We start from the raw sequence: 24,787 nt of genomic DNA, 5'->3' as shown, positions 1-24,787 counted from the left end.
GGGTCACATCAAATGTCGACCATCTGATGATCTTGTTAGGAGGGTAGATGTTTTAGATTCGACTTATGTTAAAAAGACAGAGGTAGACCTAAAAATACTTGGGCATATTGTATAAAAAATGATCTTAATCTATTTGAATTAAATGAAAATATGACACTAAATAGGGCACAATGGAGAAAAGTATTCATGTAGCCGACCCCACGTAGTGGGATTAAGGTTTTGTTGCTGTTGTTGTTGTTGTTTTAAGTTTACTATATATTTAAAAATATAAATATAGTTATCTAAAGTCATATAGTTATCTAAAGTCACAGTTATCTAAAGTCACCCTCTAATACCAAATATCATGTTAAATTTAAAAATTTTGAAAATATAGCTAATTGAGACAAATACAATTAAGTTTCTTTTTTAAAAAAAAGAATTTTTCTTTCCCCCCAAACTTAAAGGAAAAATTTTAAAAATAAAGGTTGAAAGAAAACATTTATTATATAAAGAAAAGACTTACCTGTTGAAGGTTATGATATTGAAACTTAACTTTGAAATATTGCAGGTGTTAATATGAAAAGCTACAAGACTTAAAACATTAAATAACACATAATACATATAAAAATTTGTAGAGAAAAAATTAACTAAAAAATACATTCAACAAAGTACTAAAAAGTAACAACCGTACTAAAATAATTTCCAATGTAAAAATAGTTTTACAATCCTACTGTTTACAATACAACATTACATATAAAATAAAGCAAAAGTATCACACTCTAAAAACAAACAATAACAATAATAAAGTACAACCAACTATAAACACCAACTATAAACTACAACCAACTATAAACTAAACAAAAGATCAAACTAAAATATCACCAGTCATCATCATCTTCTTCTTCTTCTGCATCTAAGTTTTACTGCTGATACGGGGTAAAGATCAAACTAAAGACAGAGTGACTAGGAAACTGAACTGAGTGGTCACCCCTCATGTATCTAACCATCGCATCATCACAAGCAACATCATACTCAAACTTATGTCTTGTCAAATCATCATTATGTGCATTTCTTGCCTCCATATTTTCCATTATGCTTTCCATCCTAAAGATATCTATCTGTTGGATCATCAATTGCTCCATAAGTCCCTGTAGAGTAGGGGTACTAGAAGTAGAAGGAATATCCCTACTCCAACTTCCAAATCTCCATTCAACATGAGATTCATAAGTTTTAATATTTGCAGGCCCAATAGGTTTTAGAGGTTCAATCCTCTCCTCATTCATTCCAAAATCAATTCTTGTCTGTTCACATAGTGTGAAGATCAGGGCAGGGTGTGCTAATCCACCAGTGGTCTCACCCAAAGCAATAGAACGAGTGTTTCTATAAATAATAGAGCCTACATCTATCCTTCTCATCTACTAGATACAGAAGTTCAAGATGATCCTTTGTAACCCGCTATGATGATTTGTTGGTATCATTCTAGCATATATAAAGTAGTGTCAGGTCTTAGATACTGCATTTAACATAGAAAGATGGAAGTTTACCTTAACATTATTCTTCACCTTCCAAGCTCATCTTCCCGCAGTAAGAAAAGAAATAATTTTATTTAAGGTCTCATTTGTAGCAGAAAATGATTTGTACTGACAGCTATATACGTCCCCCAACTGATAAAACTCCTACGTCCCCCAACTGATAAAATTCATTAATTCTTCTTGGAGTAAATTCCATCATTTTTCCACGAACAAAAACGTAGTCCTCAGAAGTTTCCTTAAAGTTGACATAGAACTCCATCAATATACCAATAATAACATCGGCAGTAGAGTAACAAAAATTCTCCCATTGCCGAGCAACGAATAATTTTCGACTTCTCCACCCGGATTTTTAAATGCTCGATCCGGATTTACTTTCTTTGTTGCAAGTAGACTATTGAAACAAATGTTAGCCTTGTAGTTGACAAACTTTTGATCATCAAAATCCACTTTCCTCTCTCCCTTGCTCATTCTCGGTGCCATGAAAATCTAAGAAAAATTTGAAAATCCAAATAAATTCCCAAAATTCTAAAAATCTCAATGTGGAACGTGTTAAACTTAAATCAACTAAGTAAGAGTTCTTCACCAAAGGATTTTCTCAAAATCTTCTAAAAAATTTCAAAATTTCGGATATCGGCAATGTAAGATAAATCCTTGGTGAAAATAAAAAATTTTGATTTCAAAGTGTAGCTCTTACCGATAGAAGATGAAATCTGAATTTCTTTTGCCTTCGAATCGCCTCAAATCCAAGAATTTTTATTCAGGACGTGCACCGAATGAACCCCTACATGCGGTACCGAATAAAAATTCGCCACGTGGAATTCGATTCCACGTGGCTTTTCACCTTAAAAATATGTTTTTTTATGCCCGACCCGATACTCCTTTTTGACAAAAATTCAATGCATAAGGCCCTTTCCCGGTTATACCCCAATTTAATTTCGCACTTTAGGGTTTGGAGCTGCCGAAAAGGACTGCTCTGCCGACGACGAGAAAGACAACCACTTCCAGATTTGTGCGAGTTTAGCTTCTTGTACAGGATCTGTACAAATCCTCTCTGCTTTTCCATTATGTAGTTTGTTGATCTGTGCGAGTTTTTGCAATCCAGATCTTAGGTATATTGTAGGTTTAATAAGTTTTATTTTTTGATTTGGAATTTTTATTGCATTCTTCTGGGTTTATCAGAGGTTAATTTATTATCTGAGGTATAGGTCTGACATATTATTGATTGTGTTTACCAATTTGTTTCTATGGGTTTATCAGAGTTACTTTAGTGGTTTTCATTTTATTCGAATTTGTTTCTGTGCTTGTGTTTAACAATCCAGATCTTGGCAGTATTCTCGTGTAATTTTTGTTAATAAGAAATGTTGGTGTTATTGTGGGGTTATTGTGATATTATTATGATTTTATTGTTGTGTTGTGCTGTTGTACTGTTGAAGAGACTTTTTTGCTGCGGTTTTATGATTTTATCGTTGTGTTATTATGGTGTTATTGTCTTTGTGGTATTATCTCTGCAGTATTCCTGTGTTATTTTTTTAACGAAGGATGTTGGTGTTATTATGGAGTTATTGCGGTATTGTTATGGTTTTATTGTTGTGTTATTGTACTATTGAAGAGAGTTTTATTATCGCGTGATTATAGTGTCATTATCCTTCCTATTGGTGCTATTATGGGGTAATGGTTTATATAATGGTTTATAGTGTTAACTGTTAGCATTGTGGTATTCTCGTGTTATTTTTATTAAAGATTGATGTTGGTATTATTGTTGGGTTATTGTGGTATTATTATGATTTTATTATTGTGATATTGTACCGTCTAAGAGAGTTTTATTGTTGCGGCTTTATGGGTTTATTATCGTGTGATTATGGTGTTATTGTCTTTGTTGTTTTAGTAGACGCACTTATCTTACTATTGGCTTATTTGTTTTTCTATAATTTAAATCATTCAATGCAAGAAAGGAGAAAGATGGGCGAGCAAGCCAAGTACTGTTCGTTGAGATGGAAATATGTTGATGGAGAGTTTCATGATTTCTCGGAGGCAATGAGATGAAATTATTTTGTGATTCATATAATCTTGATCGATAAACAGTAGAAAAATCAGTCGAATGAATGATCAAAGGTTGATTGAGAGAAAGTTTTAGGCGGTTCGCACATCTAAAGTTGATAAAGTTATATAATCTGATGTCAACGCTGAAGATGTGATTTGTATCAAGTAAGTCGTAATGGGTTTGCTAAATTGTGGGAACAGAAGAAAATGTAATTGTCAGTTTTGATGTTCTGAACTTCTCAAGTCTGATGTGAATGGTGTTCCGTCAGGTGAACCAGTTGGAACACCAGTCACATGAGATTTAAGAAGTGCAGAACAACATAACTTGCAATAACATTTTATTGTTTCCACATTTTAGCTAACCTATTACGAATTACTTGATACAGATCACATCATCACCATTGTCATAAGATTATATAACTCGGTCAATTTTAGATGTGCGAACAACCTGAAACTTCCTCTCAATCAACCTTTGACCATAGATTGGAATGATTTTTGGACTGCCTATCAATCAAGAATAAAAACTACATGCCAACGGCCTGACCCTCCCTTTGTCGCATACTATGTATTAAACTGTGGTTATTGTTATATGTATCGTTGTGCTTATTCGACATATTGTAATATTATGGTATTATTAGTGATTTATTCGAGTATTATTCATCTATTATTTGTTATGTAGTATATTGCTTTATTGCGGAGTGATTGGCGTATTATTAACTTATTTGTTTATCAACATCGAGGTGATGTATTATTATGGTTGTATTGTGGTATTATTCGAGTCTTATTATGGTGGTATTAATGTGATTACTTCCGACGTAAATTTTTTTGTGCCCTGCAGTGTTACCGTGGTTTTAATGTTGTTTTATTATATTTTAATTTAGTGGAGTATCAGTATGGTTGTATTATGGTAACATTTGAGGGTTCTTTGAAATTTTATTAATTTTATATCACGTGGGACCAGACTGTACTCCCGCCCGATAGATACCTAATTAATTGAAAGAACAGAATACAAAACGTCTATTGAAAAAGAACTCCGGAGCAAAACCGATAGACGCACAACCACTTTTGTCATTCGCCATTTGTTTAGGGTTTCGAGTCTTCGTTCGTTCGCCGGTCGAAATACATTCCTCAGTTCACCACTAGAGTACAGTTGATCAAGATGGAAGCCGAGCCTTCTGAGATGGAAATCGAAGAGAACCCGACGACAGTCGAAGCCGAGGAGCCATTGCCAATGGAAACCGAAGATGAGCCTTCAAGAATGCAGCCGAAGAAAAAAACCAGTGATCGTAAGAAGAAGGTTGCTGAAGAGGGTTCTGCAAGGTATATTTTGTTTTTTTGGTTGTTTTTTTTTCTTCTAAATACAGTTCTTCGAAATGCATTTCTAAACAATACTGTGATAAAATGCAGTTATTTATTGCATAGGGTTCATTAGGATTTCTTGCTTGTTTTTTCATCTTCTAATACTATGGTTCTTCTAGTTAATAGTGATTATTGCGGTGATAAAATGCAGTTCTTTTAAAAAAAATGTTGTTTTCGTATACAAAACTTGGCTTATACTAAATAATAAAGTCAAATAAAACCCTAATAATGTCATTAAGTCAAATAAAACCCTAATATTACCGTAAAATTACCATAGTATTACAAGAATAATACCATCAAAATATTAAGACAATAATATCATAATAACACAATAATATAACTACACTGGAAACCGCAGTCGTACGTTAATAATATCACCGAGATATAACCACAATATTACCTTAAAAGCACCATAGTACTACAAGAATAATGTCATCGAAATATTAACACAATAATATCATAATAACACAACGATAAACAACAGCAGCAAAACATCTGATATTTGTTGAATTGTCTTATTTTTTATAGGTTTGTTAACCCACGTTCAATGAGCTGTAGATGTCGACCATCTGTGGTCAGAGATGCCCTGGATAAAGTGAGACATTCAATATCTGAGGATACCAAAAACGAGCTAAGAGCAAAGAATGTTGTACAATTTTTCGATCTCCCTCAATATCCGCAAGAGAAAGTTTTGACACTACAGATCTTGCAATGTTGGCAGCAAGATAAAATGGTTTTCAAAATTGGAGGGAAGGAGTTGCGGCTGTTGCCCGATGAAGTTGCCCTGCTAATTGGCATGCCAAACAGAGGTGCAGTGCTAAAGTGGAGCAAACGTCCGTCCTGTGGCGTGGATGCCCAGCAGATGAGGAACAATCTCTTGGACTTCGCAAGAGGGGGTCTTCTACCCCGTTTGCTAAATTGTTTATAAAATTTTTGTTATCTAATCTATTCTTTTGCTCGAGCAATTTTAGTGTTCTCGAAGGAGTTAACAACTTTGGGGAGAACATAGAGACATTTGTCTCATTTAATTGGCCTGTTGCACTCTGTGATTTTCTTATAGAACAAATCAATTAAGTAGCCATCAAATTATTGAGGAACAAGCCAATTGGATACATAAATGGGTTTCTTTATTTGCTTACGGTCAGCATATTGTAGAACCTGAACATGGTTAATGTTTATTAATAATCTTTTATGTTCAATATTGTCTATCTTTTATGCAGCTCTGGTTTTTTTAGCATACTTCTGTGGTAACGCCTGCCAATGCTGATGCCAGACCGAGGATGTTGAGATGGCCAACAACTGTTAGCATGAACTCCTCGCAAATAGATGTGGCCTTTAAGAGGCTGACCAGTGAACAGACAAGTCATTTACGTTGTTGTTCAATAACTTATTTTTAGAATAGTAATTAAGGTTTCTGTTACCTGAAATGTCTTGCAGGTTAATGATAAATTCTTGGACCTACAAGAGGACAAAATTTCCTGGCCAATCCAGATGAGGGACTTTCTGATGTTTCTGAAATTCGTCAGACTGAGATTAGAGCAGAACCTCCTGTAGCATTTAATATGGGGCCCGTTGTTGAAGGGGAAAGAGCCCCAATACCAATTTTCAATGTAATGAACAAGAACCTGGAATCTCTGATTGATCTTATCAAAAGACAGGAGAAATGGTTCAGGGAGTTCCGAGGGACTCTAAATACAATTACTGTTGGAGTTTCGGGTCTGCAAGACCAGATGTTGAAATTACATAATAAAATGGAAAAACATGAAAATGACAGTGCTGATGTTAGAATAGAACTAGAAGAAGAAGCATATGCCCAGCCCCCCTCATCTCCTGTTATAATCCCACAAGCTGACGAGGAATTTCCCCCATCCCCATCCCCTCCTGTTGTAGTCACAGATGCTGAAGAGCAATCTACCCAGCCTCCCTCCCCTCTTGTATCTGCTGGAATCCAACATGCTGAAGAGCAATCTCCCCAGCCTCCCTCCCCTACTGTTATAACTACTTGTGTTGATGAGGAATCTTCCCAGCCCCCCTCTGCTCCTGCTGGAATACCATACGATGCTGAGGAACCTGCCCAGCCTCCCACCCAATTGTTTACAAGTTTATTGCATAGGGTGAAGGACCGACGCAGTCGTAGGAAGAAGGTTGTGAGCTCCCCTTTCACACCCTTTGAATATAAGCGGAGGAAAACAGCAGAGGTGCTGAAAAGATTTTATCTGCCGATGAAACAAAGACTGATGAGGACAGTACTGGCTCTCTAGAGAAAACGCATGTACAAATTTCAGAGATTGTCGAGCAAATACTTGATACTGCAACCTCAGATCAGCCAGTTGCTGTTACTGCTGCCACCCCCGAACTGTCTAATATTGTTGTCACCTCTCCAATACCTGAAATATCTCTGCAGTTAGTAGTATATGTACCTTCCTCTGCTCATGTAGTGGACGTATCTGCAACATTGGTATTTCTTACCTAATTTGGATCAATTTCTTATATGTAGTTTATTTCAATTGATTTTGTTGATAGCTTTGTTTATGTGTAGTCCTCAGTGACCGAGAGACACGTTGATTTCCCGGGGCGAGCATTGATCTCTGTAGAAATGCAAACATGTATTGATCAGTGCTTGTCACAATACCCTGTAAAGTAAGTTGTAACCAATAGGTCGTTCCATCACAAGTTTATTAATGTGATGTTATATATGTATTATTTTTACCCTTCAGGAATGACTTTATTGTCCACTTAAGAGATAGTTCAATATATATTGATCTGGGTATGATGGATGATGTACTCTGCAATGGATGGATTGGGAATGACTAGATGATGCATTAGCCCTAATTCTTCATGGAGATAGTTCAATATATATCGATGCAGTGTGGTTTTACCTCTGCAATATTCATTTTATTGTAATATATTGTGGTTTTAACTTTGCAGTATTCAAAGATTTTTTATTTTGTGGAGTATCTGTACGATTGTATTTTGGTATCTTCACGGTCGTCTTCACGTTTTATTGGAATATGCCGCGGTGGTTGTATTTTTATGGTGTTGTTCAGGTTTTATTTTCCTGTCGTTTTTGACGAGCGGTGGTTGTATTATGGTTTCGTCACGGTCGTGTTCAAATTGTATTCGTTTAAAGCGTACGATGATCCGCAGAAATAAACTTGCCTTAAGGAAACCGCGACGGTTGTATTTTAGTATTTTTACGGTGTTATTCGGGTTTTATTATTCTACCGTGTCTCACGACTGCTGATTTTATCGGAATATGCCGCCAAAAATTCCAATGAAACCAGACGGATCGGCAGAAATAAATCTGTCTTAAGGAAACCGCGGCGATTGTATTTTGGTATTGTTACGGTGTTGTTCGGGTTTTATTATTCTGCCGTGTCTCACGACTGCTGGTTTTATTGGAATATGTCGCCAAAGATTCCAATGAAACCAGGCGGATCGACAGAAATAAACCTGTCTTAAGGAAACCGTGGCGACTGTATTTTGGTATTTTTACGGTATTGTTCGGGTTTTATTATTCTGTCGTGTCTCACGACTGCTGTTTTTATTGGAATATGCCTGTCTGTCGTGTCTCACGACTGCTGTTTTTATTGGAATATGCCGCCAAAGATTCCAATGAAACCAGGCGGATCGGCAGAAATAAATCTGTCTTAAGGAAACTGCCGTGTCTCACGACTGATGTTTTTATTGGAATATGCCGCCAAAGATTTCAATGCCGCCAAAGATTCCAATGAAACCAGGTGGATCGACAGAAATAAATCTGTCTTAAGGAAACCGCGGCGGTTGTATTTTGGTATTTTTACGGTGTTGTTCGGGTTTATTATTTGTCGTGTCTCACGACTGCTGGTTTTATTGGAATATGCCGCCAAAGATTCCAATGAAACCAGGTGGATCGACAGAAATAAATCTGTCTTAAGGAAACCGCGGCGGTTGTATTTTGGTATTTTTACGGTGTTGTTCAGGTTTTATTATTCTGCCGTGTCTCACGACTGCTGATTTTATTGGAATATGCCGCCAAAAATTCCAATGAAACCAGGCGGATCGACAGAAATAAACCTGTCTTAAGGAAACCGCGGTGGTTGTATTTTGGTACTTTTACGGTGTTGCTCGGGTTTTATTATTCTGCCGTGTCTCACGACTACTGGTTTTATTGGAATATGCCGCCAAAGATTCTAATGAAACCAGGCAGATCGACAGAAATAAACCTGTCTTAAGGAAACCGCGGCGGTTGTATTTTGATATTTTTACGGTGTTGTTCGGGTTTTATTATTCTGTCTCACAACTACTGGTTCATATAAATTGTAGAACGTGATCTGTATTATAGGAATATGCCATCATAATAACTCGTAAATAAAAACACAGTACAACAAATGTCTGTTACAACTTAAATAGCAATAATACAACAATTTTAAATTATCATTTATGCCAATCAGTAAGCTCGTGTATGCCTCCAGTTGTTCTGTTTGAGAAAATTCATGTACATTGATAATATTAATGAGTAAATATCAGGAAAGAAGTCTAAATCGAGCAGACAAAATTTCAGAAGGATCGATTCTGCAACCTGAGTAAAGTGATCCGTCATTGAAAATAAATCTGGATAGCATTCTGGAATGTTATCATAGCTTGAAACATTATCTTTCTGCTTTCCTGTATATAATATTACCTGTTAGTGAGTCATCTTTTATATACAAAAAAATACAGAACTTGATACTTTATGTAACATTTACTTTTGCATCTCTTATTTTTTCCCAGTACCCTTTTAGCTTTGCATTAGATATTCATTTTGGCCGCATCTTCATGGGATCATTCACATTTCGCTCTTTATTGGGTGTCTTCTTCTTCTTCGATTTTGATCGATTTTGACTTTTCAGGATGGTCTCGTCCACTCATAGCGGCTTCGACATCGATTTTAATTTTGTTAAATCCCTCCAACACTAGCTTCTCTGCAAGTTCATTGTCTCGTGATATGGTACCGATCTGGTATGCAAATTTATGAATGTGGTTGAGATAGATGAGTCCACTTGCAGAATTTGGCAACATTTTTGAAACTCTGCGATTTGCATAACCATAACTGTTATATATGTCCCTTTTCGCATTAATAGTCCACCGAAGTAAAATATATTTATCAGGGATTTTTGTAATATTTTTTTGCTGCAGAACCCTTAGAGCGTGAGCACATAATAAACTCATCATTTCAAATTTTTTACAACTACACGTAATATCAGAATTACAGCTGTCCACTTTAACAATCCAGGGTCTGGCTCTGTCCTTATTATCGAGAGTTCGGATATAAAATTCTGAATCCGTAGTACTGCAGCACTCCACAGCAAGCCCACACAAGCCATGTAGAAACTGTGCTTCAAAGATTGAGTATAACTTCCTAGTGTAAAGTGTAGATACCTGTCTCAACACTGGACTGCTTTTAACGGTGGGAGAAATTGCAGACTGCTGGCATTTAAATTATTCATCCTTTTCATTTCTTCTCCAATCCTTGAGATCATTTTCAAGACCCAAAAAACATTCGGTCAGGGTGCTTATTGCCTTGGAGACATCATGACAAATCTTATTCGTGGACTCACTTCTTTGCGTTGATAGGATCCCCATTCCAAAAATTACTTTGTTGAAGGCGGTTGACCACTTATGTCTGATATTATACAATTCATCCAACCAAACATTCTCGTGTAGTTTTCTTTTCTCGATCATTTCACCCCAAGTTTCTTCAAACTCCTCTTCAGAGTCACATTTGCTCAAACATTTATAAAAAAAATCATTCACTCTCTTGCTACCCACGCCACAATGGACTTTTGAAGATAACTTCTTGTAGATGTGTCATTGACATAATCTATGTCTGGTTTGTGGAAGACACTCTTCAATGGCTTTAGAAATTGCTTGGTCCTGGTCAGTGAATATTGTTATCGGATGCTTGTTATCCATTATACGGATAAAAACTTTGAATAACCACTTGAATGATTCAATTGTTTCATCTGACAAAAAACCAACACCACATAGAATATTCTGTCAGTGGTGATTCACACTGATAATCAGAGCACAACATAAATTGTATTTATTCAGTCTATAACTTGTATCAAATATTATTACATCCCCAAAACAGTCGTAATCAATCATGGACATCCTGTCGCACCATAAAAAATTCACCAAACATCCTGCCTCATCAATTTGGAAGTACCACGCAAACATTGGATCATCTGCTTGTCGGGTAGTGAACAATTGTATGAGAGAATTAATATCCCCTAATTCAATTTGAACTCTTCTCTCTCTTTGTATGAAATTATATGCATCCCTCTTTGTGCAATCAAGATTCTTCACTCCTCCAACCTCATTTGCGATGAATATGAATGCATCACTGGTTCTAATCCCTGATTTTGTAATTGTTCTGAGGATATCAGCACTGATATCACACATCTTTCTGCTGGAACGCAGTAGATGTTTGTCACCGTCCTCCGCCAACGAATGGTTGTGACTTTCTATGAATTTCTTTACCGACCAGTTGCCATCTAAATCAACGAAGTATCGGATCATTGTTGGACAACCAGTCCTTGTGTCCGCTCTTTTGAACCTCACAGTGATAATGTCCTTCAACTCTTTCTTGAAATCAGTCTTACCACAAACAAAGTCCTTTGTCTTCAGTTTCTTTGAATTCGGCCAGAAACCACTGTGTTCCTTTCGCACAGTAAATCTAATATGGTGCGCATAAAAACAATACTGTTCATATGCTTCATTCTTGTTGTGGACAACTGCATTAAGAAATTTCTCTGTCTCGGGTGACTGCAGATTTAAACTTCATAAATACAATGCTACAATACATAAATAACAAGATAATTATACCATAATAATACTATTAAATGTCGTTAAGCTATGTTACTAACCTCCTAAAATAAAATCAATTCAGCAGATCCAACATTACCTTAATAACACTGCGATACTACCACAATAACACCAAATCTCGCATCCGTAATGTTACATTGTGATACTGTCACATGAATAACACTGTGATACTACAAAAATAACACCAAATTCCCACGATAGTAACGTTACATTATGATACTACCAAAATAACAATGTGATACTACCAAAATAACATCAAACCACAACTTATATTATACCGAACAACCAGAAATAGAAAACAACTGCAAAAACAACTAGTGTATCACCGTGATTATACCTAAGTAACATCAAATCCACATGAAAGAAACGTTACATTGTTATACTACCAAAATAACATTGTGATACTACCAAAATAACACCAAATCCTCAAGACATTCACTTTATATTATGATACCACCAAAATAACACTGTGATATACCAAAATAACACCAAATCCTCAAGACATTCACTTTACATTATGATACCACAAAAATAACAATGTGATACTACCAAAATAACACTAAATCCTCAAGACATTCACTTTACATTATGATACCAGATAGTACCAAAATAATTACTACCAAAATAACACTAAATCCTCAAGACATTCACTTTACATTATGATACCACAAAAGCAAATACAATAACAACCAGAAATAACACTAAATCCTCAAGACATTCACTTTACATTATGATACCAGATAGTACCAAAATAATATCAAACCCCAACTAATATTCTAATGAACAATAAGAAATGGAGAGCAAATACAATAACAACCAGTGTATCACCATTATATTTCCTAAATAACATCACATCCCACCACTTAGAAACTTAGCGTTAAAACTCATCTAAAAATAGAGCAAACTTCATTAGCAATAAATTACTCTTTAAAACCTAGAACTGCATTTAAACAAGACCTCAACGTACCTGTCGATGTCCTTCTGCTGCATCTAAACTCTGTTCAATCTCATTATTCTCAAAAATATTCTGAGATTTCATCTCATTGTTATGATTCTCAGGAGTATTTTGAGATTCCATCAACATTTCTTCGTCAAAAATTATTTCCATCCAACCAACTCTAGCGAACATGAGGGAAAAAATGAGAATATACCGAATCCCTATACCCTAAAGCAGACAAAATGCCACTTTTTTCAATTAGCGGGAATCGAAAAGGACAAAAAAGTGCTTTTTTGGGCGGGATTCGGGCTGTCGGGCGTAAAAAACACATATTTTTAAGGTGAAAAGCCACGTGGAATCGAATTTCACGTGGCGAATTTTTATTCGGTACCGCATGTAGGGGTTCATGCGGTGCACGTACCGAATAAAAATTTCAAATCCAAGCATTAGTAAGCCTTAGGTGCACAAATCGGAGGTTGTAGGTAACCGAAAGGGTAAAAATGGTGTTTTTACAGTGCAAATCGCGAAATTTTAAAGGGTCTAGGAACTTTCGGGTCGATGGCGATGTCGGCACCCATGCTGGCGCCGGTGCCAAAAATTTCATTTTTTCAATTTTCACAATTTCAATTTTCTTTCAATTCACTCCAAAATCTACTTAGTCTTTTTAAACACTAATATTCATCCTAAAATAATTCACAAACAAGCATTTTCACAAACAACACAAAACTAACTTTTATATATAAAAATTCAAATTTTTACAAACACACATTTTTAATTACACTCACACATACATAAAGAAAACTAAATTATAATTCAGCGTCGAAATCAAGCCACAACACTAGAACGCTGATATAAAACTATACACACAATTAAAGTTATAAAAGTTCTAAAACAAAGTAAATCGAACACAATCACATTAAAAACATAATTAATATAAAATAGTAGAGAGTCTAACTTCTTCAATTACTCTGCTTCATCTTCTGTACTTTCTCCTCCTCTAATATCTCTCATAAACTAGTAATGGACGAACAAATTGTAGAAAGGTCAGTATGGGAATTGATCAGACGAATTTTCATCGATCCATCCATTTTTCTTGAACATCTGCATCAAACTTACTTCAATTATTCTAGTATGATCAAAGTTCTCATTCGTTCTCATTCATCCTCCAATCTAACATCCTCCAATCTAAGTGATCAAAAAAGTAGTTAAGATTTCCTATTGCATTCTTAATACTCTGAAGTTCCCTTTTGATTTTCTTCATTTTCTTCTCTAAAGCTATTGAACTTCCAACTGTATAAGGGCATTAATGATGTTGAAGCATGTGATGAATGATCCAATATAATATCCAATGCTTTATTTCCATTCCCAATATAGTTTTCATCAATAGAAATTATGGGCTCCCAAAATAATAATATTTTTTCCCAACTTTCATATGACACTTGAGATAGACTGCAAAGTAAAAAAATTGTAGAAGGACGTCTCAGTCCATATATAAGCTCATTCATAATAATACTCATAATAGATTTAAAAATAATTGATCCCACATTAATGAGCTTTTCCATTTGAATGCAATAATTTAAAATTACACTTTCTTTTGTAACTCTACTAATTTTCATGGTAGGGAGTAATTTTGCAGAGATAAAGATATTTGATTAAGCAGTGAAGCAGAGTAACTAACGTATCTCTCATATCTGATTTCTCAATTATCATTTTCATCCGTCAGAAATTGGTATACATCTTGCATCATATCTCTCGTTGGGATAAAATTTGTATAATGACAGATTGACACGCTTTTTATCATATACAAATCATTAATTCGAGGCAGAGTAAATGGTAGAGCCTTATCTCAAACAAAGACGACTCCTTGGGTAATTCCATGTAAGTTAGCATAGAATTTATTTACTACTAGTACAACAACTGCAGCGGTAATGTAACATAGAACTTCTCAACGTCTCTGTACTATGATTTTTTCAATCTGTGAACTTGGATTACTCAATCCATGATTGACAAAGCCTCTTTCCTTGATAAGTCTCTTTTTCGTGATGACTTTGTCGTATAACCTCAGCGCGTCAAAACTGATAAACTTTCTTCTATTGAAAACTATATACCTTCAATTATTTCTAGAATTGACAACCATATATTTCAAAATTTGGAAGTTTCTGGTCGTCCAAGGCAGTTTTCAGGCCTTTAAAAACACCTCTATGCTGTTATTTCGGAGTGCAATCCCGCCAAAGTCCGCCAGATTCATCCTGAACCGCAGGAACTGCTTGGGATGCAGTCGACGCTCCCGATGGCGCTGTCGGCGCCATGGCTTGTGCAGTAGGGCGTCGTCGACGCCAGAGGCCAATGTTGCGTCGCTTCTTTTTTTGGTTCAATTTAATTCCAAATTTTCTTCCAATACCAATATTTTTTTTAATTTATGATATATAAATTTATGTAAGATTCAAAAACATTATCATTTCTTAATATATAAAATACTTATTAAACAAAATAGTAAGACATTTAGATATATATGTAAATAGATATATATGGGTTACCTCCCATAATTTGAAATAAAAATAACTACAGAAATTTAGAAATATAATTACTCACCTCAATTAGTAGAAAACATCTTTATTAGCTTAATCCTACACACCTCCTTGTTAGTATTTTAGACCTCAATTAACCTAATTTCATATTAACATAATAAATATAAATATAATTTAATGTTTATAAAAATTATAATAACATATCTAATACAAAAGTTTACCTTAACTCGCAAAAAAGGATTTCAATGTGCTTCAGTTCTCCACTTCACGCCTGCGATTCTTCCTCTTCTCTCGTACAAGTATTTTGCATCACGATGCTCCCTAAATTCACGATTTAATAGCACTAATTCTGATAAAAATCAAACTTAACATTAATTTAATAAAAATATAAATATATAATTTTCTTAATCCCCCACACATGCGTCATCACCTTCTCTTTCGCATGGCTTGATAGCCCTAACACACACATAGCTCGCTTCTGGGTCTTCTTCCACTTCGACGGCAATCTCGGACCAACCCAACAGAGCAAAACAAAATCTTTCCTTTCTTCCTTATTGTTTTGGTTGGTTCTCCCTTTCTTCTTCCTCTTCTTTGATTAGGGCACGTGCTTCTTCCTTTTTTTTTCTTCAATGCAGCTCGATCTCGATAGAGCAATGCACACTTCTTTCCTCTTCTTCAATCTCGACGCGACCCAACTTTGTACACCACTAAGACATCGCTTCCTCAAGCTAGTTTCCAAGTTCAACACAGGTAAGAGATACCCATGATTCCTTCAGCTTCCTCACACAAGGTTTACCCTGAACATAGACCTTCCCCCCTCGACATAGTCAAACTTTTCCTCCTTCCTTGTTCTTTTTATTTCTCCTCTTTTTCTCTTCACTCACATTTCTTCCCCTTCACTGTTCGCTAAATGGTCGAGTGATGGTTGGAGGTGTGTCACACACATGTTTTATTTTATTTTTATTTATTTATTTATTCAAAATTCATTTATTAAAATAAAGTGTGTGGCTCTATCGAGGGGGGAAGGCTGACATTCAGGGTGAATCTCGTGCGTGCATGTGAGGAAGCTAAAGGAATCGTGCTTACCTGTTTCAAACTTGAAACCCAGCCTGAGAAGGAAGCGACGCCTTAGCAACATATTAAAGGAGAGGGAAGAAGCGTGCCTTACTCAATCTAGAACAAGCCACATCGAAGAGAAAAAAAAACAAGAAGCCTGTGCTCTAATCAAAGAAGGAGAAAGAGGAAGGGGAAAGGGAGAACCAATTAGAACAACAAGGAAGAAAGGAAAGATCGTGTGTTGCTCTGTTGAGTTGCGCCGAGATCGTAGCCGAAGAGGAAGAAGAGGCGCAGTGCTTGCGATAAGAGGAAGAAGAAGACCGGAAGCGAGCTTTGAGTGTGTTAGGGTTGTCAAGCCTTGCGAAGGAGAAGAAGATGACGTGCGTGGGGGACAAAGCTCATTCGAGCTTTAGGGTTGGCCGAAGGTTATATTAGGTAAGTTAAGATTTTAATTAAGTTAATTAAGAAAATTATATATTTATATTTTTATTAAGTTAATGTTAAGTAAGCTTGTTTTTTATTAGGGTTTAGAGCTTTAGGGTTGGCCGAAGGTTATATTAGGTAAGTTAAGATTTTAATTAAGTTAATTAAGAAAATTATATATTTATATTTTTATTAAGTTAATGTTAAGTAAGTTTGTTTTTTATTAGTATTGCAGCTATTAAATCCGGAATTTGCCGTATGAGATAAAGGAAGAATCTCAGGCGTGAATTGGAGAACTAAAGCCCATCAAAACCTTATTTTGTGGTTAAGGTAAATTCTTCTTATTGTTAGACAGATTAGATGTGCTTGTTAAATATTATTGCATAACTGTTTAGATTTAGGATGATATCAGATCATTGCATGACTTTATTAGAGGTCTACATATGGCTTTAGTACAGGTATATATATATGTATGTATATATATATATATATCACATTATTATTTAACCTCTAGAATTTTAGTAAATGTGCATATGCTAGTTGATTTGATTGATTTAATGACTCATAGATATAGTAAGTTTACATTATTCATCGGTAGATAGAGATAAATGTTCTATAGAAGAGAATGCATGATATGAAAAAATGAAATAGTTTATATATGAATGTTTGTATGTGCATGTTCAGAAAAAGAGTTCACCCCATAATGATTGATATAGGCAGTGGACGTCAGTGTACCCGAAAGCACAAAAGTTTTTCCACCACCCCAGACAATTGTGATAATTCACTAACCACTGTATCAACAAAATAATATCGGCTAGAGGCTGGTGGATCAGAGTTTACCTCCTCAGACAATTGTGATGTTTATGTTACTAATCACTGTACCGACGAGATAATATCGGCCAGGGGCAGGTAAAAGTATTTCCACCTCAGAGAATTGTGATGCGTAGATCGCTAACCGTTATGTCGACGGGAGCCAACGGGGCAATATCAATCAAAGGTGTGTTCCGTTTTATTGACGATGATCCCCAAAGCAGACAAATGTATGGGTAAAGAGTATAAAGTAAATGTAAAGTTAAAGTTAATACATATAGAAATTCAGAGTGCTTATATTTAGAAAATGTAATTGATACATGCATTATTATATTCAAAGATTTAATATAAAAGATTAGCATAATAAAAAAAAATTATAGAGATAAAAAAGATCAACATGCATATTGATTTTTTTTTCTTGAATTACTGTAATTTAGAAGTATAATATTCAGGGTTATCTTTAGATAACTCATTATGTTGTTTTAACATTCTCCAGATTTTAAACTTTTGATTAAGATGAATAGAAGATGAATAGATAATGCGTACAGAAGACGATAACATCAAACAAAAATATACAAATTTTGCTTTAGTGGCTCTTTCATGAATGTTTGAATGTTAAACTATTAGAGATAAAAATAGAATATATGAGAATTAATATCCACTGTTCGACTATTTGTTCCCGTCTTGGTTAATTCCAAGTCTGGGTCGGGTCGGGTCGTGATAGAAAGGGATCTACCACCTATCCTCGGGGCAAGCTACATACACACCACTTACGAAAGGAAGAAGTTACAACACTACAGAGAGCATAACTCAGAGAAATATCTCCCAAAAAATATAAAAACTAGTTGAGGATCCAAAAACCATAATACAACCTATATAAAAGCCCCCTAGTAGAAAATAACATGATTAGAAACTAGAGAAATATATAAGAACCGGTAAAGAAAGAAGCAAATTAAGTTAATTTGCTGATAAATAAAGGAAAAAAAAAAGTAAAAACAAAATATAAATAAAATTTCCTTTGTAATTGAACTCCCGCAATTGCAAGAGTCGATACCATAGAACTACGGTATTATGGGAAAATGCGTTTCGCATCACTCTCCCTAAAAAGGAGGGGTTTCTCCCTCGTATCCTAAAACATCTAGGCCCACGTAGTATGACAATAAATTAGTGATATTAAAAGCAGTAGAAATTAATCCTGTAGGCATTGTCATTAAGAGAAAATAGAGTTAAGAGATAGATGGGTGGAGGAGAGGGGGGTTGTTTAGGTTTGAGAGATCAAAAGAGAGGCTCATAACTAAAGTAAGAGGGAGAAGGAGAGAAGACTTTGCAAGATCAAATTTTAACAACCAAACAAGCCTTGCATAAGCTTATGACCTCATCACATAGAGGAAGCAAATACAACTACATCAATCACAACATATAAAACACATAGGCATCCAATGTAAGTACTAAATAGCAACATTTACGTGGAGAAGGTTGGAATTGTAAAGCCTGAACCAGGCCTTAACACAAATTGAATCGCGGTCCTCAGCTCAACTGGATGTAGCAGGAGTGTACCATCTTCTGGACCTGAGGTGTAACAGGGGTTGAGTGTTGTAGTGATTAGCCAACCTGCCTTAGAAAAGCCCTATAACTACATTACCCATCAAACAAAAATCTTCTCTTAAAGTAGACCTACACCGGTTGCTATAGAAGAAACACTGAGCCAGCCAATGATAGATGTTAGCACACCCCAGTGATCCACAGTGGCATCAATAACTAAGCTACTAACCACTATGGCTCAATATAAAAGATGCAAAACACAAAAATAACTTAAAGAGCATAGGCTCAGGGAGAACTAGTATTCTCTAATGATCCATTCTGAGTCTTTAAGCCAATATTAGTCTAAATTTGGTTCCTAATCACATAAAATCACTAGTATAGCTAAAAGTTTATCCATGAATTTCTTCTTGCTAATGGGTGAGCTAAGTCAGAAAAAAATGATTTCAAATTGCTTTTGGTCGACCTCCAATGATTTAGCTAAAAGGGTACTTCATTGGAAGTAGCAAGCAATAGCAGACAATTCATAAACCATAGGGTCCTAAATTTTCTTATGCAAGAGACAAAAGGTAGCATGCATGAACAACAGAAGCGAAGAAAGTTATACAGCTTGACCATACAATATTAAAAAAAAATACATTATTAATAAGCTTCTCCCAAACAAGAAAAGAAAATTTGGAGATGACATGCCACAACTTTTTTTTTTTTTTTTTTTTTATTCTTTCAATTATGGTTTTCATTCAAAAAAAAGCTCAAGGAAAAAAGCTCAACGATGAAAGGAAATATGTCAAGAATTTCATATATAAATTAAAAGTGAGTACAGTCTGCTAGGAAACATAAGCTGATAGAAAGGAAAGGATAAATTGAATCTTCCCATCCTGGAGTCAAAAGTTCAAGCAATCAAAATTACTGCCAAATTCCATTCAAAAAAAGAAGGATCAATCGGAAAAATCAGATTCATTTGTTTTAATATGCTGCATTTCTAATCTATTCAAGGAGCACAAGGTAGATAGAATATGCAAAATTCTCAAAAAATTGGCTTCAGATGATTGAGATGATAAAGCAAATCTAAATGGAACAATTCTCGTGTAGAAGGGAAAAATCCAATGGTCATACAGGATAAGTACATGAGAGTTTATCATTACAAATCCAAATGGAACAATCGATTTTGACTTGCCAAATAATAGCAATAAAAATTTATTAAAAAAATAATAGTTATATACTTGTATAAAAGCACTTTAGAATGGCATTTTAGCAAAAAAAATATAATAAGTTCAAAATTTTACAGAGGACAATAGCTTACCCTACTTGGCTAATAAGGATAATGAAACTGGCTTGAATCCTAGTACAATTTCACACCAAGTGTCATAAAAAAATATCAAGAATATTAAGATTCCATAACAAACCCTAATAGGATTGTCCAGGTTTCAAAAAAAAAATGTCCTTATTTGGAAAATAGATTGCGCTATTATGGCTCTAGAACTACTGCTATTTTGACAGAAATATCAGTCTACTTATTCAAATTTCGAGTCTCTGCAGCAACCTACATATGCTACAGTCACTTCTGTTGATTCAACCAAGCTGTTTGATCATAACAATAAAACTGATCTAGGCCTTCCATTAAAAACTCCGTTGGCCATATAACAGAATGGCTAATATTTTTGTTCTTCTATAATATAAATAGAAAATAGAATACCTTATTGTGACTGTAATTAAATAGTTGAAACAATGAAATAACCTTTCTTCTACTATACAGAAACCTTCCCCTCTGTTTCAAGACTTAGTCCAAATCCTGATCAACGCACATTGATCATAATCTCACGATTGCCCTCCATTTCGCCGTCACCATTTCTTTCATGTGGCAAGCCCTGAATCTTGTTCAGAAATTTGAAAGACCAATTTCTGAATCATTCCATTAAAAAATTAACTCCATTTTTCTATGAAAAATCAAACAATAACTCAATGCCTGTCCAATATCAAATCTCTGATTGCTAATATTATATTCTCATATAGACATTAAAGATATCAGCCTTTATATTTTCAATGGCCTCCCACCCACCAATCAAGTTTTCAAAACCACAATCCGTGTCAAAATCAAATCAATTAGTCTTGATCTCTACTTCCATCTCTGTAGTGAGGAAATCAATATAGCTAACTTAACATCAAACTCAACTCAATTTTTACTCTCCTCACACTCTGACCATGTCTATGGCCGTCCCTACAGAGGTCATGGCTGTTGATACTTTCTACAATTTGCAATGGTATAGTTGGCATCGTTGCAATCCTCTCACATAAGGGCGACTGACCTTTTACAATCCAATTGTTTGCCAAATTTGCAACAAAATAAAGCATTGTGCCCTTCATTTTTGGCATCATTGAATGAGTAGGTTACTGTAGGAAACGACACTTCCATTTCAATATCCTAAATTAAACAGGGAATCCTGCCTACTCTCACTCATAAGCTTCTTCTACCTACACTTCTAAATGTCCTTCTACTGTCTCATAGTTTTCTCTCAATTCACAACATTGCCACAAACAATAACAATTTCCCCTATATGGTTCCGATAGTATTTGCATCAATGACAAGATGACAAAACAAACCATCCTCATAAGTTCTTGCCATAATGGTCTGTCTTGTTTGATCAAATTGGAATCTATCAACTATCACTGCACTGTTATCCAATCCTGCAATAACCACTCTTTGGCATTGTCAACTCGGTAATCCCAATAATTCAACTCTCTTGGTATAGCAGGAAAACAAAAGCATCTTTATATTCCATTTAGTTATGCCTTTTGAAATCCTTGCATTTTCGCAAAAATTCAAAAACTTGCCTTTACTAATTCTATGGCACATATGCACGGATCTTTTAAACTTCTCCACTCTGATGTAGGAATTTATACAAACAACCCAAAAAACATTCACGAACAATCATCCTATTCAAATTTTACATTCTATAATGCTACATGATTTGAATAGCCACTTCAAAATTCCAAAAGAATTTGTCTATGGATATGGCTTGATGCAAGTAATTTGATGTATCTTGTTTGACAAAGCAGGAGACATGTCTGAGCAACCACAACCATTGTTGTGATGTTAACTAGCCATATCATAAACAATAATATATTAAACAAACTAAAATTGAGTTCTTAAGTTGAAAAAAAAAAACTCTTAATGATTCCGGAACTAGAAAATTTATGACAATGTAACTGAATAGTTTAAATGTGGAAACTATTCTGGTTTGCTCTCACAAATATTTTCTAAGAGTTGTTGCCTTGTTGGCAATTCTGAAGAAAGTTAGTACGAAAAGCACTGGGATATTTTGTACAAGTTGAACAGTCTCATAAAAAATGATTGTAATGATCTAAATATGATAAAAGCATTGCAACTATTGCAAATAAACAAGAAAGTATGAAAAAAAACAAACATTATAAGCAAAAGTAAATGGAAACGATTAGAAAAAAAAAACAAGAGCATTTAAAGACATGCCAACCAATTCCTATATATATTTACATATATAACACAAACTTTGGTTTCTTACATTAATACCACCCATGTCTTTCACATCACATCAAAAATATCATCACTTCAACTTTTAAAAGTGAAATACATCTTGTCATGCAGAGGTAAGGTGGTTATATATGTTAATAAATAAGAATTGAGTGGGGGGTATGTAAATCTTCCTAGAAACCATTACTTAAGACAGGTAATAGATGCTTACACGAGCAGCCATTTGAGCCCATTTGTTGCCAAATTTAGCATGCATTTGAATAATGGATTCCTCCTCCTCTGGAGTGAGCGCTCCTTTTTTCAATTCTGGTCTAAGATGATTTGCCCAACGTAGACGACAACTCTTCCCACACCTACGGAGCCAAGTGTTTCTCTGAACAGTATTCCAATTCCCCTCTCCATGTTTTTTCACAAAATCTATCAACACAGCATCTTCTGCAGCTGTCCATGGTCCTTTCTTCAAAACCGACACTTCCCTGGTAGATGGTGATCCACTCCGGCTATCTTCATCATTTGATGATGAATCAACCTGCTCTTTTGGCTGCTTTTCTGTGTCAGCATCACTTTTTGCAGAGCACATGTTGGCAAACTAAGAACATAGGTTGAATATTACTTGCAAATAAGAAAAACACAGACAGAAGACAGTAAACTACTAAAAAATGAATTTTTAATAATATATTATCAACAACAACGGTACAAAGCAGTTCAAATCAACTGTGCTTGGTTTCAAATATTAAAATTAAAAAAAAGAGATAAAAGAAAAAAACAGGAGATTGGTAGATATCCTAATACTTTCAAGCAACAACTTTTAAATGAATCCTCCTAATGCTTTTAATTGGATCAAAAGCACAAACCTTAAAAAAGGGGGACAGAACAAGTTGGTGTGGGGAGAAAATCAAACACAAACAGAAGAAAAACATGAGCGTAGTAAAAAAAAAAAAGAGGAAAAAAAATTAGATTAAACAAACAGAATCAAGCAAATGTGAGCTCAATTTTTTAGAAAAGGAAAACCAACATAAAATTAAGGCTGCGTTTGGATGCTTTTGAAAAGTTTAAATTTATGATTGAGGCATCATCAGTAACCCATAAATTACTGTAATTTTATTGAACTCCCCCCACTTTCCTTCAAACCAAACAAAGCCCAACGGAATTTGAAAATGGTAATGCAAACTCCAGAAATCAAACAGTTGTTTCTGAAATTAAAGCGCAATGCACGCTTCTACAAAAACATACATAAATACAAAAACAATTACCATCTTAAGCACTACTATGAAAAAGCTCGGTAGGCCAAAAATTAACTGCAGGACGAGAGAAATTGAAACCCATTAATAAATTAAAGAACGAGATGTTATGCTAACCCCAAACCACTCATACAAACCAGATCCATAACTCAATTAACCAATCGCACCAAAAACCCAAAACCCAGACAAGACAAATGATCGCATTTAACAACTCCACCAAGACCCTCACGATGGTAAATCCCAAACAAAGAATTACAAGCCCAAACCACCCAATTAATCATCAACGAAGTGAGGAAGACGAAACCTCAAATCATCCCGCCCGAAATTAATCATTTGAGGGAGAGATTGTCGGCAATCGAGAGAAAAATATGGCGAAATCGCCAGCCCCAAATCCCATTTTGTTATCATTAAGGTTTTAGGGATTAAGCTTAAAAATTGATATCAAATTGATATGAGGAATAATTCTCAGAAATTTTTCATAAATTTTTCAAAAAAAAATTTACCGGCGTCGGGCGGACCCAATCAGCTCTCCTCACCACCAACTTTGGCGCCGGAGCAGCTTTCAGCAGTTTTGCAGCTAGTTGGCGAAGAGCTCAGCATGACTGGTAATGTTTGTTCTGTAGCCTTAGCTTAAACATTAAATTAAATTTGCAATTTAAATTATTATTTTCATGAAAAGTGCCGGAAAAGAGGAGCAAGGTTTCCTAAAGAAATGCGCCACTTTTTATTCCCTCAATTCTTTTTTAAATTAATATTACAAATTTTCACTTGACTGCCAAAAAAAGATTTATGTAAATATTTTTTTAGGACTAGAGCAATTAGTATTTTTTAATTAAATTTGAATAAGCTCGTATGGGGAGGCAAAGTTAGTTGATAAATTTGCACATATAGACTTAGAAATTATGAATTTTGTAGGAGCATGAGGTTTGGGCCAAGGTCTTTAGTTATTTTCTAGATTTGTAATGAGAGAGAGAGAGAGGGAGAGAGAG

At 35.0% G+C, this 24,787-nt stretch overlaps 1 protein-coding gene across 2 annotated transcripts in view; it reads right to left on the bottom strand.

Moving 5' to 3' along the window:
• Positions 1-24,409, bottom strand: part of LOC110018181 (transcription factor GAMYB-like) — a 37,410-nt gene extending 13,001 nt beyond the window's left edge. Inside the window, exons 1-2 of one of the 2 annotated variants that reach the window (XM_020715410.1) lie at positions 24,302-24,409; positions 22,769-23,169 (exon numbers count right to left, since the gene is read on the bottom strand). In XM_020715410.1, the coding sequence (XP_020571069.1) occupies positions 22,769-23,137 (369 nt within the window). In that variant the 5' untranslated portion in view covers positions 23,138-23,169; positions 24,302-24,409. The remainder of the gene's footprint in view (positions 1-22,768; positions 23,170-24,301) is intronic. The other variant, XM_020715408.1, reaches the window with a different exon arrangement.
• Positions 24,410-24,787: the final 378 nt, after the last annotated feature.

The sequence above is a fragment of the Phalaenopsis equestris genome, unplaced genomic scaffold, assembly GCF_001263595.1.
Source record: "Phalaenopsis equestris unplaced genomic scaffold, ASM126359v1 Scaffold000006, whole genome shotgun sequence".
In the NCBI taxonomy this organism is placed as follows: domain Eukaryota; kingdom Viridiplantae; phylum Streptophyta; class Magnoliopsida; order Asparagales; family Orchidaceae; genus Phalaenopsis; species Phalaenopsis equestris.
The sequence above is the reverse complement of the archived record's forward strand: the minus strand, read 5'-3'. Positions and strand labels throughout refer to the sequence as shown.